The sequence below is a fragment of the Bactrocera tryoni genome, chromosome 3, assembly GCF_016617805.1.
Source record: "Bactrocera tryoni isolate S06 chromosome 3, CSIRO_BtryS06_freeze2, whole genome shotgun sequence".
In the NCBI taxonomy this organism is placed as follows: domain Eukaryota; kingdom Metazoa; phylum Arthropoda; class Insecta; order Diptera; family Tephritidae; genus Bactrocera; species Bactrocera tryoni.
In genome coordinates this window covers 29336319-29357962 of record NC_052501.1, presented here as the reverse complement: position 1 = coordinate 29357962, position 21644 = coordinate 29336319, and the positions used below count along the sequence as shown (strand labels likewise).

At 30.1% G+C, this 21644-nt stretch overlaps 2 protein-coding genes across 3 annotated transcripts in view; both read left to right on the top strand.

Annotated features, from left to right (window-relative positions):
• LOC120770819 (longitudinals lacking protein, isoforms F/I/K/T) overlaps positions 1-21644 on the top strand; it is a 111067-nt gene that overhangs the window by 70937 nt on the left and 18486 nt on the right. Inside the window, exons 6-7 of one of the 2 annotated variants that reach the window (XM_040098397.1) lie at positions 10183-10359; positions 11046-12906. The exons of the other annotated variant lie outside the window; for it this stretch is intronic. Of the exons in view, the coding sequence (XP_039954331.1) occupies positions 10183-10359; positions 11046-12580 (1712 nt within the window). The 3' untranslated portion in view covers positions 12581-12906. Of the gene's footprint in view, positions 1-10182; positions 10360-11045; positions 12907-21644 lie in introns of those variants that run through there. 2 annotated transcript variants of the gene reach the window in all.
• On the top strand, positions 18679-21466 carry LOC120770822 (alanine and glycine-rich protein-like). Its single transcript, XM_040098402.1, has one exon. The coding sequence runs from the start codon at positions 19093-19095 to the stop codon at positions 19837-19839; it is 747 nt and encodes a 248-aa protein (XP_039954336.1). The 5' UTR covers positions 18679-19092; the 3' UTR covers positions 19840-21466.

Here is a 21644-nt window from a genome sequence, read left to right as displayed (position 1 = left end):
TAAATTTTATTATATTTTTAAAATTTAATATAATTAAATTCAAACTTTATTTTACAAAAAATTACTTTAAAAGTTTGCTTTGTAAATACTTTAAACACATATTTTGTGTCGCAAAAAACTTAATTATTTTTTTGGTTGAATTTCTTTAAATACAAATTTTTATTTGAAAAAAGAAACTGTATGTTTAATTTAAGTTTTTTGAAAAATTAAATTTTAAATTCAATGCCTTGCTCTTTAAAAAAAAAATAAGAAACAAAGTTTTCCTTCGAAAAAAATTTTTAATTCACTATTAAGCAAAAAAATTCATTTCAAAATTTTAAATATTTATATTATTTTTGCAACAAAAAATTTGTATTTAAAGTTTGCCTGAAACAAATTATTTCAAAATTTTACTTTCTTAATTTAAAATATTTTTTACCTAACAAAAAAATAATTTGAAATAGTTTTACTAATAAAAAGTTAAATAAAAATTTTGATTTGCAAAAAGGAAAATTAAATTAAAATTTTGCTTTGTAAAAAAAAAATTAATTAAAATTTTGTATGTGCAAAAAAAATTTAATTTAAGTTTCCAAAAATATTTGATTTCAAAAATTTCTTTATAAAAAACCAATTCCTTCAAATTTTATTTTTCAAAAAAAAATTATTTTCACAAACAGCGTTCTGCCTCCGCCAGCATCGCGTTTATATATATTTTTAACATGAAAAAATTGCACATAAAAAGCCAACGGCCGTTAGAAATCCAAAAAGCCGTTAGAAAAAGGCTTAAAAGTTGCGCTATGAGGGCATTATAAAAATATTTCTTTAAAAACAACAACAAAACTACTTACTATGACGTAGAAAAGCTTTTTAAAGTACTAACTAAGCAAATCTTAGCTGTACAGTTATTAGACATACTTAAATGCAGTGTTTTGAAGTTGTATAAACTTAGCATTTTTTGAAAACGTTATTTTTTGCTTGATTACCATACTTGTAAACAATGTTTAGTGAATGTTGACGCATATTAGCAAAGATTAAGTATAATAGCACATATGTATAAACAGAAATATGATTTTGCGAATATAAAAATAAAAAAAATGCACAACCAGAAGATTTCGCTCCAGATTTATGAAAAATCTTGTGTGAACGCAAATAATGGAACAAATAAAATAATTAAAATAATTATGTGTATAAATATATTCTTATAAAAAAACCACAAAAAAACATGTGTTGTGTGTAAAGGAGTGTAAGTGGAAGAAAGAGAAAAGAAAGTAAGGAGAAAGAAAAAAGTAAAAAAAAACAACTATAAAAAACCACATGCATTAAACAAAGTTTTAATTTCAACAAAAAAAATTATTAACTGTACAAAAAAAACATAACACACACATACATACATACATACACATTTGTATTTGTATGTAATTACGCAATAGTTAAATAACTAGTTTCTTTATTAGTTCACTCTTCTTAAGGTATAAGCTTGTGCACAGAAAACAACAACAAAATTAAGCAAATGAAGTAAATTAAGACTTACTTTGCTGTTTCATTCGTGTACATAAATTATATGTGTACTTTTAAATATTGTATTAGTATTAATTCAATATTGAGAAATAAAGTTTTATTAAGTAATAATAAAATTGGAAATGTGGGCGACAACGTGTTTACTTCCTATGGGTCTCTCATTCACACACACCCACTCACACACATCATGCTAAGTTTCTAGCATTTTCTTCACACATACGAAATCATGCATCATATAATTTCTACACCCTCCCCCCTTTATAGCGCGCCAGTCCATAAGCGTCCCATTTAAACTTTTACTAACCTATTTTTCTGTATTTACAGGTCTAAAGAAGCCTAAGTACGGGTGCAAGTGATAAAAGCCATATATGGTTTGTTTCGTGTGGCTTGTGGGCCATGAAGTGCGTCGTTGCTCAAGTCCCATGCTGGCTCTGCGCAATATTAGTGCTTTTTTGCATATTGCTGTTGTTTTTGTACGATTTTCGATTAATATATTTCTCTTTTCTTAAGGTATTGCCGCGACGTGGTCAACTATGCGGGAGTTGTGCGGGCGTTGGAGCTAACCAAAAAGCGTCAAAAAACTGCAGGGACATGCATATTGGGTTTGCATTGGATAATAGTGTACACTTAACATATTAATAATTGTGCTTAGCTCTTAAAATGTTCATTTAAAAAAAAAAAGCATTACTGTTGTATATGAAATAGTTACACAAGGAAAGTACCAAGTGGTCTGTTTTTTCGAAACAAAATGCCAACTAAGCAAAATCACTTTTAGGTTAGGTGTGCGCAGGTTGTGTTTATGATTTATCTAGTGTTATAAATATAATTTATTATATACATATTGAAGTAATATTAAAGAAGTCACATATGTATATATATATTTATCAGGTGCGCATGCGCATAAAAAATTGTTATTTCAACAAGTTTCAATATAATTTATTACATACATACATTTTGAAGCAATATTATAAAAGTTACATATACTATATATATAATTATATTTATTAGGTGCACATGCGCATAAAAAATAACTTTTTGTGTATAGATTTAAGCGCGCGCCTTTATACATGCCTTGCGCCGCACATTTAGGAGTTCATATATTTTTGAAATTTACGAAAAATTATTTCAGCATTGATTATTTTTATGCAGCTCGATCTTTTGTGCAAACCTATGTATTTATCATTACTTAGTTTACTCAGCGCTTTGTTAGTTTGTATTTTTCAAGTAATTTTATACCTATTTTTAATACTCTTGCTTATTTTTCAACATATTTTGCCACTTACGCGCGTGCCTACTAGTTTATAACGGTTAAATGTAAATTTTATAGCTATTTATTACAGTATTTTCGCTATAATATATATTTTATAGCAACGTTATAAAGTATTTTCGCTTAAACGCTTACGTTTAACTGTAAATACCAGCTTTTCTTACGAACGCAACTCAAAAAGGGCATTCATAAATACATACATAAATAAATATTAGAAATTAAACTCATTGTAACTATGTATTGATTCATATAGCCTTTGCATTTTGTACTTCACCATCTGCTACCTCATACGTTTACATTTCATATGCATATGTATGTATCTATAACTGTAATTTTATCATTTGGATGTGGTATTCATTCATAATCGTATCGCTTCATTGGCATTGGCTCGTTATTCGTTATTACATATGTATATACATAGTTTAAGCGCAAATTATTATTTAAAGAACTATTTTTCCTCTTCTTAAGTGATTATTAGTTGCTATGTACATAAATACACAAATAGATGCTTCACTTGGACTAGGTATTGTTGCTGTCAGGTTCACCTTGTTTTTAGTATGTATTTTAATTATTATTATTTTTTTATAAATACTGTTTTGTATTTCTTGATTTGTGCCAGTCCAAACTTAATATTATTTTTTTCTCTCCTTTTTTTCTTTTTTATTTTTCTACTTTTTTATTTTCATATAATTTGACAACAAAAACACACACGTTAATTTTTACCAACTTGACCACCAACACCACCACAACGCAAATGTAACATACTCACCATTGAAATATAAAAAATAATAATATGCAACGGTAAAACACGACGTTAATCAATTTACACATGTAAAATATGTCCGATATCAATGCAGATTTAAGTATTACGCGCATAGCGGGACTCACTTGGAACGAGTGGAATGCGCGTTTGGCCATGCCGTTGGTTACACAATTGCGCGAAGGTGTCAATCCGTTAGTTTTTCCCACCGATCTCTCCATAAACACGATGGACAAGGCGGGCGGCGGTGCGCTTGGCGGTGGTGTGACACCCACTTTGGATTGCAAGTCACCGGCGCCGGAGACATCGAATGACATGACTAGCCTTAGCGCCGCCACTGATGCGCCGCTAGCAAATGCAACGCTGAATCGTAGCAGCTCCAGCGCGAGTGGCATAGACAAGCTGGGCGCCGCTGCTGTTGCGACCGGCAGCGTAGGTGGCAAAATGAAGCACCTAACCGAAGAAGAGGCCGCCATATTGATGTTGAAGGCAACGGTGGAGAAGTCCACCGCCGCCGCCGCCGCCAATAATAGCGGCAATCTGAGCGATGCCAGCTACGGTGAGGATGTCGCTAACGCGGGCAGCAGCGCGATCAGCAACAGCGGCGAATATCATACAGCGCTCAGCGGTGCCGCCGCCTTTGCCGACATCAATATATTGAGTAATATTAGCGCATTGAATAGCTTGATCGGTGCTGGTGGCAATGGTATAGGTGGTAGTGCGGCGGCTGGTGCCGGCGGCGGCGGTGGTGGTCTCAGTGTCAGCGGCAGCGGTCATCCGTGTCCGGAATGCGGACGTGTGTATAAGCTGAAATCGTCGTTGCGCAACCACCAAAAATGGGAGTGCGGCAAGGAGCCGCAATTCCAGTGTCCCTTCTGTGTTTATCGTGCCAAACAGAAAATGCATATCGGTCGCCATATGGAGCGCATGCACAAAGAGAAGTTCATCAAATTGGAAGATTTGAAAAGTTTCACCGGCAACAGTGGCGATGACAGCGGCAGCGCACCGACTGCTGCGGCGCTGGCGGCCAATACGGCCAGTGAGCTGCGTCAGAATTTCTCTTAGCTTGCAAGTTCGCATGCATAGTTGTTATTAGTGGTGTTGCAAAGCGTGAGCGCGACACTGCGACAGAGCCATAAGATACAAAAACGTTCGTCACAATAAGCAGAGCCTTACAAATAGACCGGTGTGTGCAACTCGAAAGTGTCGGCATAGTGTATTCGGGTTGTGCATGTATGCACGCAAACATATATATATACATACATACAAAAAAAGAAACAAAATAAGTGAATGTAAAAATGGAATCAGAGTGCCAAATTTTTTAATTTAATTTTTATTGATTTAATCATTTTGTTTTTGTTTTTTTTTCATAGTTTTAAAGAATGCCTTTTAATGTTTATACAACGATGTCGTTAAACCTGACAGCTGTGACCGTGAATTAGATTTCGAACTAAGCAAAAAAAATTAGAAAAACTTAAATCCTTTGGAATTTAAAATTTGCCATTAAACTTTTTTTGTTTTAATTATAAAATTATACATGCTCATACATACATACATATGTATGTATATAGGAGTTAAACTTCTGCTAACCACAAATAATTTCAAATTATCGTTGGCAACAAAATGTTATTGAATTAAATTTTTTTATTATGCTAAAATGACAAGCGCTCATTTGTGTGTATAAGACAAAGTTAAAGCTAACTGTACCATATTTATTAGTTTAAATGCGAATTTTAGATATTTTTTATTGTTATTATTGGCAACATACATACATACATACAACATACATGTGTGGCAACAGCGCAAAACAGCCAGAAACGCGTTATTACACAAGCATTCCAGGCGCCAAAGCCACAATATTTTGCAACAACATAACTTTTAGGTTTAAAAAGTACAACAACAATGCTCAAAAATTACAAAAAACTACAAATATTGCCATAATAAAAGCGCATTGCGCAAAATTTCACAATATCCGGTTAAGCTGTTTCAAACAACGTATTGCTCAATATAACAGGCATTCATACCAAATTCACTTTGAAGTTTAAAAAGTACCACAACAAAGCACACAAATCAATAAAAGCAGCAAAAATAATAAATTACAAACGTAAAACCGCATATCTCAAAATTATAGAATGACAAAAAAAAAATTAATAACCCTAAAATTGCGTTTCTAAAAATTTCTTATGACCAGTTAAGCGCTTCTATACTTCACATTGTAGCAAAACAACAATAATTTCGCTTTTTGTACAATAACAAATCACAAAAATACAAATACAAGTTCTGAAAGTGCTTTTCTCAAAAGTGTCCAATATACAGTTATGCTGTATTAGTAAAAATAAATTGCACCAAAGCAACAATAGTTCAAAATAACTCAACTGTTGAGTTGAAAAAGTTCAAACAATGCGAAAAAAATCAAGAAAAGCAACAAAAATAATAAATAATCAACGTAAAAGCGCCTAACTCAAAATGTTACAATATCGAGTTTAGCTGTATTAAGCATAAAATTGCACCAAAGCAACAATAATTCAAAATAACTCAACTTTTAAGCTTAAAAAGTACAACAACAAAGCGCAAAACCAATAAAAAAAAAAAATAATAAACGATAACTCAACATTTTCCATTATCGTGTTAAGCTGTTTTGTGTGCTGTTAACACACTGTATGTATGTAAGCATATGTATATAACAATTTAAAGTAACCTCGAACTTGATATTCTCCCCGCCCCACATAAATAAGTTTGCAACAAAAAAATGCTCAGGTGTACTCAGGTGCTATAATAGTCCCTGTAATAGTACAAATTGAATATTGAATAACAGATTTAATTCTTGTTGCTTCTCATGTGGCATACAAACGTAAATATACATATGTAGTATTTTGGTATTATTTTTTATACGCAACAATATTTTTTGTAATTTCTTTTTAAAGCCGCGTTAAACTAATACAATTGCACAATATTAAAGCAAGACACAATTTAAAAGTTATAAAAATTCGTTAAAAATGGCAATAATACGCCAAATAGTTGTAAGTGAGTTTTATACATACACATTTACAGTGTTGAAACATTCCACAAAACGTCAAAGTGTTTTTTAAAAGACATACCAACTAATACATACCTACTTATATAATTTTATATATGAATATACAAACAACATATATATTAAATGAAAGTATGTGGTACATATATAAATATAGTTGCCTATAGACATACATATACATATATATATACATATGTAAGAAATAGCATATACAGCATACAGCAACAAACTCAGTGAAAAAAGCTTCAAATTTAGTCCTTGATTATTAAAAAATAATATTTATATACATAGTTACATACATACATATATATAAATATGTATGTATGTATACAGCGAGTAGCAAGTAGCGAGTAGTACGCCACAACAGTTTTCACATGGCAAGTCAATTTGTTTGTGATATAGCCGACGAACATACTACGCAGGCATAGTAGAGAAAATGTGAAAAGACAGGTGGTTAGACAAAAGACAAATAAACAATAATAATTATTGATAAAAAATAATAAAAAAAAATTAAAATAATAATACATTATACACAATATAATAATATATAATAATGAGGAAAAAAACTAAAATTTATAATAAATAAAAATAAAAAATAATAATAACAATGAAAACAAATAATTTAATATAAAAGACAAAAGCCAACATGCAGCGCGTGACCTTTGACCTTTGATATAAGGTTACTACGCATATAAATACTTTATAGACATACAAATATGTATACACATACATATATACATATATATTTATATGTAGTTTTAATGTTATAACATTTTACCTCAGTTATATCCGCAAGTGTATTATCCAAGAAATTGAAAGTTGTGAAAAAAGAGGGAAATTTGAGGTTATACTCGTTTTTTTTTATATCATAGCAAAACCGAGTTTTGGAAATACAACGCAGATGCAGACTAACAAGACAACAGTTGTACGCAACTTTTAGTATTTATGTGTAGGTGTGCACGTAACTGTATAGTCAGAGAAACATATGAAAATAAAAATATATATAGTAAGTCATAAATAATAACGGTGTTTATATGCAGATTTCACTATAGACATTCCTGTTAAATACATACAATAAAAAACACCGTTATGTTATATATATGAATTAGTGTAGTTTAGCGTTAATGTTAGCAGACGAAGACAGCGAAGTTATAGTTAGTTGCCTAAGACAACGAATATAAAACTCAGGTACTTAGTTGAAGCAATTTTGAAATTAATTACGCTAAAACAAAAACAAAAAAAAATATAAAAATAAATAAATATTAAAATTAAGAAAAAATTTTTGTTGCAACAAGTAGACAGTTTAAGCATTTTTATACATACAAACATACATTTATATAAATATGTGCCAGTGAGACAATTTATTTTAGGTGTGATGCTTCCGACACTGACTAAGTTTTTTATTAAAATTAAAATATTTTTTTATTTTTGCATATTTTTCTTGTACGAAAAATGATAGTGCTTTCAAGCAGAGCTTGACACTGCCATTAAGCTTTTGACGAAATTCGCTAAAAACATAAAGAAACTTTTTTAGTAAATACAACAAAAAAACAACAAAAACAATTTTTAGTACATAACAGTAAATTATAAACTATATTTGGGCACAAAATGCGACATTTTGCTTTTTACCACACTCATACATATTTACTTTCAAGTATATTTTTATACGCCTGAAATAAAATAATTTAAATTCTTTTTTTTTTAATCTTTTTTTTTGACTTTGAAATTTACAGCAAAAAATGAATTTTTAGTAGAAAATATAACGGTATGTGCTAAAAGTAACAAGCACTTCAGTATATACTTTAATATATACAGCATATAACATACATACATACATATGTACATATATATTGCTAAATATTGCTATATATACATATGTATGTATATGCATATGTATTTGATATACATATGTATGTTCGCATTATGCATTATGCATATAATAAATTGTTTTAAGCTAACGCACGATATTATTTAAGCATAAAATTTAGAATTTTCATTCAGCGAGACCAAGGATCGCTCTAAACAAAATTAAAACTGTTCAAACTGAGCAACAAAAAGTGAGGTTATCAAACAGTGGCCACATAAATTTGCTACAAATACACGTGGAAATTTTCAAAATTTTTTAATATTAAAAAAATAGATATATTTATACTATATACATATGTATGTGTATATAAAAACATATTTACATACATATATTATATGCATATTGTGGATATTTAATTTGAATTAATTAGTGATTGGCTCTTTAAGATAAATTGGTGACGGGTTAGTTCTGAAAGAAACAACAATAATAAGACAAAAAAGTAAGCGAAATTTATGCAAAAATGTTAAAAACTTATTATAATTTTTTTTTGTTCAACAAATTAACACACAAACGAAACATTTCCTTAAAACATTCTAATAGTTTACAACTTTTTTTTATAATTTTATATACAATTTTTGCAAAGCAAAATTTACAAGTTGATATACAGTTACAAACAAATTTTAACAATATAAAAACAAAAATTATTAATTTAAAAAAGATTAATTAATTAAAATAATTTAATTAATTTAAAAAAAATTAATCGAAAAAAAATTAATTGCAAAAAAAAATATTTTTTAAATATAAAATGGCAAAGCAATACATGTGTATGTGCTTAGCCAAAATGAAAAACTAGTTTTTAGGCAGAAAATTTATTTTTGAAAATGTGAAAAATACTCATAATATTATACAATTTAATAATGTGCTAAGCAAATTGAACTGCAGTGTCATGCGTGTCAGCGTAAATGCACAAAAACAAGACAAAATGCAAGCAACCGTTAACGCTGCATTTGAATTTGCCTATAGTCTATCTTATAAATAGAATAAAGTTTATTGTATAAATAAGGTCGTTGAAACAACCAATCAGAATAAAAATAAATATTGTATTTTGTAAAAACCAAGCCTGAATGAGTTTGAGTATTCCTCTGCACTGCGCAAAAATCGGCCACTTGTTTTTTTAATTGTTATAATTTTTTTTATTTTTTTGTGTTTATTGCAATTTTTGTTTTATGTATGTTTACTTAAGTTAATTTTTCAGCACTTTTTAGCATAGCTTTGTTGCCATATACATACGTATTTTGTTGTAGCTTGTTTATTAAAAAAGTAAGTACATACAAGCAGTTTTATATTTTATTACTATTTTTTACTGAAATATTTTAATGTATTTATAATTTTTTTGTTAATTTTTCTTTTTTTGTAACTTTTTAAAATATTTTCTTTAACTTTTTTAATTTTTTTTTTAATTTTTTAATATTATTTTATTTTTTTATTTCTTTTTGTTGTAGTTAAAATTTGTTTTGTCTTAATTTCTTTTAAATTTAATCTCGAAATTCTGTAAATTTTTTCTGAATTTAATTTAAATTTTTTTTAATATTTTTTATTTTTGATATTTTTTAGTTTTATTTATTTATTTGTTTTTTATGTAAAAAAATTTAAAATTTCTTATAGAAAAACCCATAAAACGCACAAATATTTACAGCTGTACTATTGTGGGTTAATCATTTTTTTTTTTTTTTTTTGTAAAATTTCAATTTTCTTAAGAAATTATGCATTTAAGTTATATATTTTTCTAATACCAAACGTTTTTGTTATATTTACAGATGATGTGGCAATTTCAACATGTTCAACTGGTGCGGCACTTACCTCAGCAGCCGGCACCAACGTCTACAGCGCCGAAGCACAAACTCAGTCACAAAGTGAATCACGTATACGCGTGCGCGACTGGCTGATGCTGGCCGATCAGTCTATATTGCAGAAGACGATAGAGCAGCAACCAGGTATTTTCACTACACACATATAAAAATATACTCAACAAGTAATTTATATATTTAATTTTAAATTTTTTTATAATTTTATTTTTTAATTTTTTATTTAATTTTTTATAAATGTTTATTACTTTTTATTAATTCCTATAAATTGTTTATACATTTTGAATAACTTTTTTGTGATGTATATAATTTTTAAGACTTTTAAACCAATATTATTTTATAAAATTTATAATTTTTAAACAAATATTATTTTATAAAATTTATAATTTTATTTATATATGCATATTTAAGTTTGTTTTATGTAATAAAATGTGTTAGTGTAAGCAAAAGTACTTATGTACTCACATTTACATATAGTACATTTTTATATATTTTTAATTATAATTATTTTAAACCTTTGTTGTTGTTTTTATCATTAATTTTTTTACTCTCTTTGCAGTCTTTATTTCGTTTTGTTACCACATACTACATTATTCTTTATTTTTTTCCTCTTCCCCTGAGCTTTTTCGTTGGTCGCAACGATCGCTATCAACACTTCACACATTTAACCAGACAAAAAAAAAACCAAAACATAAAGAAATTAATATTGCATATGTACTAACCTTACTTATCTCTCCCTTTCTCTTTCACGCTGCATTTTTGAACATGCAAAAAAACTAAAAAAAAACTTATAACTCACCCAAACTAACCGTCAGATCAAACACTAACCACAACCACTAATGCGGCCACTAACACCGTTACCGCGGCTACGGCACTAAGCAATGTCGATATAAACGCACATAACCTAGCAAACGCATCGCCTGCAATTGTATCGTCCTCAATGGCGACAACAACAGCAGCAGCGGCCAATACAACGCCCAATAAGCAGCCGACATTGATGCGCATCGGCAGCATTGGACGCACCACAATAACCTGCGTGGCACCGGCGAGCACTGGCGATGATGGTGAGATGAATTTGTTGAATAACGGTAATATGGGCGTAATATCGGCGGCAGCTTTGGCAGCTGCGGGTGTAGAACTCGAATCGGTGGACGAAAGCATGACCGAGGTGCTGGTGAAAATCGAGAATTCCTCATCTTCAACGCAGGAGGAAGATGAAGAGATGGAGGCGGAAGGCGAGAATGAGGGCGAAGGCGAACTCGCCGAGGACGATGATGATGATGATGATGAACAACAAACGGGTGATAATGGCAAAGAGTCCGATTTCAATTATGAACTAAAGCTGTCCAGCCCCATGTCGTGGGCTTTTGACACGGTGAAAATCGAGAATGAGGAGGAATTCGAAGATATACTCTCCGGTGAGCAGGACACCACCAATACCGAGGATGAGGATGATCTGTTGACCACAGCAGCAGCCACAACCAAACAAGCTGCCGCCGGCTCAACCGAAAACAGTACACGTGTAAACGCAAATGTTACCGAGTGCGCCGAGTTGCCGGCAAGCACACGTGAGGCAGCAACGAATCGCGCCGAGAGTGCGTCGCATAAGGGCGGCCAGCAGCGTGCCGCTGGCAAGCGACGCACACTGTTGGAGCGCAAAGAGACGACGACATTGCTGAGCAAGCAACAGCAACAATTGCTTCTGGAACAACAACAACACTTGCAACATCTGCAATTACGACCGACGCAACAGATGCTGCAATTCAAGCTCGCCTCCATACCAGCAACCATCACCTCAATAACAACAACAACAACAACAGCGGCTACGGCACAGAAACACAACAGCAATGGTGTTAAGGACGTCGCAAGCGTTGGCGTTGGTGGTGGTGGTGATGCTGTTGGTGGCATTATTGTTGGTACCGCTGGCAACAGCGAACCACATGCGAAACTGCTTACCGCAAGCAATAGCGGTAAAAGTAGCGCCAATGCCGGCGATTTTAAATCGTCCGTTTCCGATGATAAACGCTATCGCATTCTGGTGCAAAATCAGCGCATGCGCAAGGAGTCGCTCGAACACTCGGAGGATATGATCTATAATGCGGACATCGAGAAGCCGTGGGTGTGTCGCAATTGCAATCGCAACTACAAGTGGAAGAATAGTCTTAAGTGTCATTTGAAGAACGAGTGCGGCCAACCGCCACGCTACTTTTGCAGCAAACTCTGCGGCTATGCCACGAATGTGCACAGCAACTTGAAGCGTCACTTGAACACGAAGTGTCGCGATCGCATGGAGGAGGATCAGAAGAACAACACCAGCACCTACACGCTCGTATTCCAGCAAAATGAATAAACAGCCGACCGGATGCACGCGCACACGAACCGACGTTGCAGTTATGTATAGTGTAGGCGTTCGGCAACAGTTCGCACACGCTCGTTTTTATTAGCAACTTGTCAACGTTTGCATATTTAACGTATTTATTTATGTATGTATTAGGAGTTTTTTAATTTATTTTTATTTGTAAAAATGGAACATTCCTTAATTTCGAATTTAAGTTCGGATTTAGTTCGAAATCCAAAACGACGCTAGTCAAATTGAACGGCACATATAAAATATGTTTGCATAAACGTTCATACATATACATACATATACATATATGTATATATATTTATTGTCGTTCTTATATATTTATATATTTTAGTGCGTAAATTTTCATTAAAGAAATATTTTTCATTTTAAAACATTTTTTATATTTTTGTTGTTATTTTTTCGTTAATTTGTTAATTTAGTATTTATTTTATAGTGCGAGAGTCATGAGAAATAGTTTCTCACGCTCTTATACGTGCATATACATACATACTACATACATATAGTCGTGTGTATATGTATGCATATAGGAGCAACGCAAAAGTCATTAATGAAACCTTTTCTAGTCAAATGATGATTAAAAGTCTTATAGAAAATTTAATTACACATAGATATTTATTCTAGCATATGTACGTACGTATTTAACATTGCAATTTATATACATATACATATGTTGCTGTCATTTTAGTTTAATAAAAATTTAATTGTTTTTTTGACGCAAAAAAAATATAAATATTGATATAAAAAATTATATAAAATAAAATATTTTCGAAAACTTATGTATTAATATTATTTTACGTATTGTAAAGCTTATGTAAATGTAATATAAAATTACTTTAATGCAACATACATACATAACTCAACGTTAAAGTGTATTTATTCTAATCTTTTGTGTAATAATGCTTATGGCAAACACGCTGAAATAAGCTTTTTCGAATTGAAAATTGGTCAAGTTGCAATAATATTGTAAAAAAATGAAAACTTTGTAAATGCAATAAATTAGAAAAACAAAGCAAAAACACAACAACACACACATTCACACATACACACAATTATTACCGCAGTACTAATGTGAAAAGAATTTGTATTTTGCCAATTCAAAGCCATTAAAGTCATTTAAATATTTATTTATAGTTTTAACTTTAAAATGCTTACACAAAGAATGAGAGTATAAATAATTTGAACTAAAGAAATACTGTACACCCGAGCATAAAATTACTAATAAAACACATTTAAACCAATTTAAGGCGGAATGTAAACGAAATGTGCAATTTTATTGAATGTTCTCATTGCAGCGCGGATAACGGAACGGTGGCGCACTACGCGTGTTCAGTAACTGGTGTTGAATATTGACAGAAAATTAAAGAAAAATTAAATAATAATAATAAATGAGATTATAAAATAATATTACTAAATATGAATAAAAAAATTAATTATAATAAAAAATAAATAATTGATAAGAATTATTATATTTTTTTACCTGAAAATAACAAATTTAAATATTTTTTTAATAGTTAAATATTTTACATTATCAGTAACTATTAAAAAATTATATATTTAAACTTTGTTTAATATTTGAAAATATAAACTTTGTTTTATCTTTAAAATATTTGAAATAATTTTTTTTAAATAAAATTGTCTCCTTTTCAGCTCTATTCAAAATAAAAATAATAATAATAATAATAAAAAAATTAAGACAAAAATAAATAAATAATAAAATTAATAATATTTAAAACAAACTTAAAATACTAAAAAAAGTTTGAATTTTGTTTAATCTTTAAAATATTTTGAGAAATTTTTAATAAAATTATTTCCTTTTCAAAAAATAAATAAAAAATGGAACAAAAATAAATTAATGTCACAATTAATAATATTCAAAAAGCTTTAAATACTTTAAAGTTTTTTTAATAAAATTGACTCACTTCCAGCTCACTTTAAAAAAAAAATAAATAAATAATAAAACAGTTTGTTCTTAATACAAAAACGAAGGTAATATTTCTTGCTGCATTTTCAGCTCACTTCTAAAAAACAAAATAATAAAAAAAAACTAAAAAAGTGTTTTTTTTTTTTAATACAAAAATAAAGAATATTAAAATTAATGAAAATTATTTTAATATTTAAAGTGTTACAGGCCTAGCTGCGTCGTTAGAAAGCAACCCTACCTACTCCACATATAATTTTTAAAATATTTCAATAAACAAATAAATTAATTATTTTTCAAAGTTTTTTTATATAAAGTCTATTATATAAAATATTTTAATAATTTTTTTTACAAAATCTCTTCCATTTCAGCTCACCGCACACCCTCATTGCTAACATTTTTACAAGCATAACTGTTTACCTACAACATATACATATAAACATATATTCTAGCCAATATAGAACTCTCTCTAACCAGTTTTCTCTTCTAGGTTTCTGCTGGCTGCCGGCGGTTAGTGGAGTGCCATACAGTGCCCAAAAAAAGCAGCGTTTGCTAAGAAACTCTGAAAGAACTTTGAATTTTATTAATTATTTAAAATTTATAATAGCAACAAAGAACACAACAATAAAAGCAATAACTTTGGTGGCGCTTTGTTAAAAAAGAAGGTAGATGTCAACTAAAGCAAGCAGCGCGCCGCAGAATTTCGTATAAAATTATTTGATATACATATGTACATATATACATGTTTATATTATTATAATATATGTATGCATTGAGATTTATAGCTTAGTTTATATTTGTACTTCTTTTAATTTACTATGTGGAAAAAATATTAAGTTGTAAATTTTATATATTTTTATATACTTTACATAGTGTTATTTATACATACATATATCTGTGTATATTAAGTACTTATATGTTTATATATTTATATTTTTTACCATTATTCTTTTATATTTGCCAGTTTAGCTAGTTTTGCTTGTGACTTTGCGTTCACACACGTTTACTATATAATTGTATGGTTTTATATAATGTAACATATAATAAATTGAATTTAATTAGTTTAAATATACCCGAATTATAAAGTACTTTTAAATGCATGCGTAAACTTATACAATTTTTTATATAAGGTTTTTTATATGAAGAGTGTTGTTTTTTATATAAAGAGTAATTTTTTATATAAATAATATTTTTTCACATAAAGAATGAAAACAAAATTTTTTATGTGAAGAAATTTGTGTTAACCACTTTTTAAGCAACACTGTACGCATATATGCGCATCTCTTGTGTATAAATATATATAATATATTAGAAATGTATATGTATGTGTGCTGTGTTGGCGTGTAAAAGTAGTGTTATACTACCAAGTGTGGTTTAAAACATTTTTTTAGACATAAGTAAAGACACAGCCAAGCAAAATCTCAAGTTAGAAATCAAATAGTCATCTGGCTGTTGCACATATGTACATGTTTGTATGTATGTGCATGCGGTTTTACACAATTTTTAGTTACCAATAAATAGTTGTGCAAATTTTCAGAAACTATGAAGTTATATTATAGCGTTTTGTTCGGAAAATTTGTGCTACACACATATTTTAAACTAATAACTACACACATCATATAAGCAAGCATATAAACAATGCAATATATATAAAAACGGAAACAAGTAACTGTTATATTAATATTAACAATGGTTATTGTTATTTGCATCATATTGTAACTAACTTTCTGACATAAAACTTGCAACATGCAGCGTGCGAGTTAGCAAATGCTTTACTGCTGTGTGGCAGCTCCTTTTTTATGCAAACAAATTACATACATATATAAAATAATTACATAATGATTAAAAATAATAATGCCAATAAAAAGGGTGACACATATGGGGTACTCAAAAAGTGTCATAAAGCATCGTAAAATCATAAAATCATAAATTTTTATACTAGTTTAAAAAATTTGTTGTTGTATTGCTTACTAAAATAAGTTTACGCAAATACAACTCTGAACGCTATGTTTTCGGATCGTTATAACTTATGTATAACTTTATGAGACGATGTGAAACCCCTAATAGTTTTAATAAAAAAAAAGTTTTATTGAATAAAAATTATTAAAATTAAAAAAAATATATATAAAACATGTAAAACATAAATTAAAGCATTTCAATTTTTAATTTTTTTAATCTTAAATTTAAGAAAAAAATATATTAAAAATAAATAAAATAATAAAAATATTTTTATTTACTAAATTAACATATACTTAACAAAATTATAAATTATTCAAAATTAATTAAATAAAAATTACAAAGTATTAAAATTAAAAAAAAAAAAAAAATAAATATAAAATTATAAATTATTAAAAATGAAATATTAAAAAAAAATACAAATTTTTAAAATTAAAAAAATATATATAAAATTATAAAAAATATTTAAAATATTACAAATTATTTTAACTAAAATTATTTCACGTATGTATTAAAAATATTTAAACAGAAAAGTATGAAATATAAAATTATATATAATAAAATTAAATCATTTCAAACTTTTTAATTTTTTAAATTTAAGATACAAAAAATTTTTAATAAAAAAAATAAAAATATATTTTACTCTGTGCAACATGTTGCTAGAGTATAACAACATTTAACAAATGAATATAATTAAAAAATTACAAAGTATTAAAATTAAAACACTTAATATAAAATTATAAAAAAATATTTAAAAATTTATAAATTGTAAAAATAGAAATATTATTTTAATATAAAATATATGAATTAGTTAACAATTTTAAAAAAATATATACAATATAAATTATTTAAAAAAAATTAAGTAATTTTAACATATCATTATGTGATTGCACAAATTTTAAACTTTATTCTATAATATAACTATAAGTATGCACAGCTGTTTTGAAGGAATATGTGTTTATAAAAATCAAAAAAACATTTATAAATTCGAAAAATATAAAAATTTTTTAAGGTAAAATATGTATGTACATACATATGTATGTATCTCAATATGAAAAAATAAAAATTACTTAAAATTACAAAAATATATATTTTTGGTAAAAAAATACCAAAACAAAAATAAATTAAAAAATAAAATAAAATAACTAATAATAATATCAAAAATACTAATTATTTAAAATTTAAAAATATGTATTTTAAAAATAAAAATTATTATTATTTAAAAAATTATCAAAGAAAAAAAATAAAAATTATTATTATTTAAAAAATTATCAAAGAAAAAAAATCAAAAAAACTTAAATTGCAAAAAATAAAATTGAAAAAAATATAGTGAATAATAATAAAATAAATAATATTAATAAAAATAATTATACTATCATCTATATCACGTGCGCAAATTTCCAAAAATAAGTAAAAAGGTATAAAGAAAAGTGCAAATTTAAACTTTAGTTATATAGTACGAGTATAAAGTGTAAATATATTTGCAGTATGGAAATTTGTGAAACGCTCGACCAACATTTATATTTCTTTATTACAAAACGCATAGTTTTCTCCTTAATTCAGGCTTAAATTCGCACAGTTCACATAAGCAAACACACTAATACACACGTACATGCGGACGCACACATACAAAACGAAAAAAAAAATAAAAAAAAATCATACCAACCGATTTGGAAACATTTTCAAGTAACAAAGCAATTAGCAAAATTCAAAAGCAGCCCATCATCATTTTGCCTAAGCGTGTATGCATATCATCAACACCTTGCCAACACCACTACCACCACCACCACCACATTCGTCACCTATGTATGTATGTATGTTTGTATTTACTCATATTATGCCAGTCAGTGATTTAAAAAAACAACGAAAAATATTTAAAAAAAACATAATAAGCGAAGTGTATGCAAAAACAAAAAAAAGAAAAATCGAGAATGAAAAAAATAATCATTTTAATTTTTCATTTTCTTTATTAAACTGTTTTAACAGTTGCGAAATGCAGTATTTAACATATATTTCTACATATATAATACATTGGTGTTTTAAATAACATTATATATATGTATGTATATTATTTGTAAGACTCCTTCCAATTGAATTCAAGCATAAAATGAATTATTTTTTTAACCAAAGTGACTGCTATTTCCTTTCGAGACTAAACTATTTACAAATGTATTTTAGAATTTTTTTACTTTTACCCACTAAATAGCAAAAAAACTAATTTAATTTTTCTCTTTTATTACCTCTCTTTTTCAATGGTGACTCCGTTGCATGCCACACGCTGTACGCTGTACGACAATCAATAAATTGTGCGCGCGATCCACCAGATAAACTCAATGTCACGAGCGTATTCGCTGCCGCCGGCACACATCTGCGATCCAACTTGCGCGTGAAAGCCAGTCCGCCCAGCAGTCGTGTCTGCACGCCGGTCATAAAGTACGAACCGACGTCCACAGTCGATGACAATGAGCATGAGGGCGATTTGGCCGGTGTGCCTAGCCTTGGTTTGGTCACGCAAAGCGGTGCGATTACAGTTGGTATCACTGGTGATGGCAGCGCCGCATTGCCCGGTGACTGTACCGACGACGAGCAACCATGTGATCTACGCTTGAGCGCTTTCCCGATGAATCTGGTGTCGATGGCGATACAACGGGCTGCACTACAGTCCATAGCGGCCGCACCGTCCACCCACCTCTCGTCGCTGATGAACTTCCCGCATCCGCACGCCAGCGCACATGCACAATTGACGACGCAAGCAGCCGGACAACCGCGTGCACTATCACCAACACGTCGTTACAGCATCAGCACCAGTACTGCTACGGGTAATAATGCTACTGGCATTGGTGCGGGCGTTGTGCCTTCAAATAGAGCCAACACACCACCGCTTACGGGTGGTGGCGTTGGTGTTGGTGTTGTTGTTGGTGGTGGTGGTGGTGGTAACATCAACACTGTGCCACTAACTACGGGTACGAGTGCGCCTAGCGCCACCTCAGGCGGTCCATCTACCTCAGCAGCGGCGGCGGCAGCAGCAGCAGCAGCAGCGGCAGCGGCTGGCAACACCGCACTCATAGCAGGCAGCAGTTGTGGCGATGAGGCCAGTGGCGTATTGAGCAATAGCGGCACTGCTGCTGGCAGTAGTCACATGGCGGCCATTGCATCCGGTACCGGTGCTGGTGGTGGTGGTGGCACCTTCGGTGGCGCCTACACATGCGAACGTTGTGGGAATTCGTATGCACGACCGCACAGCCTAAATCGGCATATGCGTTTCGAGTGCGGCGTCGAGCCGAAATTCGAATGTCCGATTTGTCACAAGAAGTCAAAGCATAAACATAATCTCGTTCTGCACATGCGCACACATCAACATCGATGATATAATCAGCCGTCACGATATACGCAATGACCACCGATACTCCGCCAACGCATACTACGACTACATACTGGGGAATTTAGCAAAATTAGCAGCAACAAAAACAACAACAACAACAACGACAATTTGTGCAACAGCTGCGGCAACAACAACAATCGACAGTATGGATTCATCACAATTGCAAAGAAAATTTTTTATATGTTGCTATGAGCAGCGCGCGCACCCACACATACGCAGGCGCATACGCATGCGCACAACCACCCACTTCGCCACGTTGAGTTCGACGCTTTCCTTTGCTATTCGCATATAAATCTGCCTACAGACACACACACATGAAACGCATATAGCGCAGAGCACATTCCAACGCATAAGTATGAAATTGTTGAAATCGTTTTTATTTTAGCGAAGCACGCACGCCGTTACAGTGGTAAATACATACATATATAAATAGTGAACAATTAAGTTAAAAGTGTGATAGATTGAGGGTTAGGTTGCGTTAAAGATGTTGATGGCAACAACAAAAACACACACACACATACACTCATACACGAAACACCTTTACACTTACACAAACACACAGAGAGACATGCATGCAGGTATGTAGGAGTGCAATTTGATGAAGGGAGTTCTCCAAGCAAGCAACACACACATTAACTAATTAGCACGAATGTGATTTAATTCTTTTAAACATAAAGAAGTCTTATAATTTTCCAAATGATCTTGAGAACTTAGTCGTTTTTTTATTTACATTCATTTATTTTTACAATTTTAACTATAGCTTAAAAGTATACTTTTATACGAACATATAAATATATATATTATAAAACTAATATTCTCTACAACATTATGTAGACATGCACACATACATACATACATACTTGTATAAGTAAAACAAAAAATGTATATTAAGTAAAGCCTGTATGTCTGTATGTATGATTAAAAGTGAGAGAATATTAAACAATTATTGTAAATGTAATTGTATATGTAGTTTTACAAAAACAAAAACAAAAATTAATATGCAAACAGTCAGCATATGTGAATACTTGTTGCATATACATATAAATATTTTGGCTGTTACCGTTATGGCCGCCACATTACAGCACAACTAAGCATGTATGTAAGTGGCAGCCAAAATTGGAGGAGGAGGAGACACAAGAAGTGATATTTGAAGCACAAAGTGATATGGACAGTGGTATATGGAGTACATAAGTAGTTATGTAGAACGTATAAGTTGCGATGGTATTAGGGGACTTTGTTAAAAAGGAGTAAAAAATAACAAAAAATGTAAAAATTAGAATAAAAGCGAAAAAAGCTTGGGCTTGAGAAGAGCAATTGTATGTTGACAGGAGAGAAAAGCCAAAATTTAGCGAGAGAGATGAAAGAGGAAGAGAAAAATAAGATAGAAAATTAAAACGAAAAGATAAAAGGAATAATAAAAAGTAAAGATTAAAAATTAATGCGAAAAAAGCTTGGACTTGAGCGGAGCAAGTGTATGTTGATAGGAAAGTAGCAAAAATAAAACGAGAGAGAGAAAAGAAAGTAAGATAGGAACGAGAACGTAGAAAGAAAAGATTAGCGGAAATAATAAAAATAATAGATAAAAAGAAAACATAAAAATAATAATTAGAAAGAAAATATAAAAAATAATAAAAAGAAAAGTTAAAAATAATAATTGAGAAAAAAAAAACAATCAAGAAAGCAAGCGAAAAGAGAGTGCAGCGCGCGCAAAAGTGTGAAAAGAGCGAAAGTGTAGCGAAAATCAGTAAACATACAAAAGTAATAGTAAATAATTAATAATGATCTCAGTT

Bases quoted from the DNA above. Each gene is read 5' to 3' on its own strand.
- LOC120770822 (XM_040098402.1), top strand. From the start codon at position 19,093: ATGAATCTGGTGTCGATGGCGATACAACGGGCTGCACTACAGTCCATA.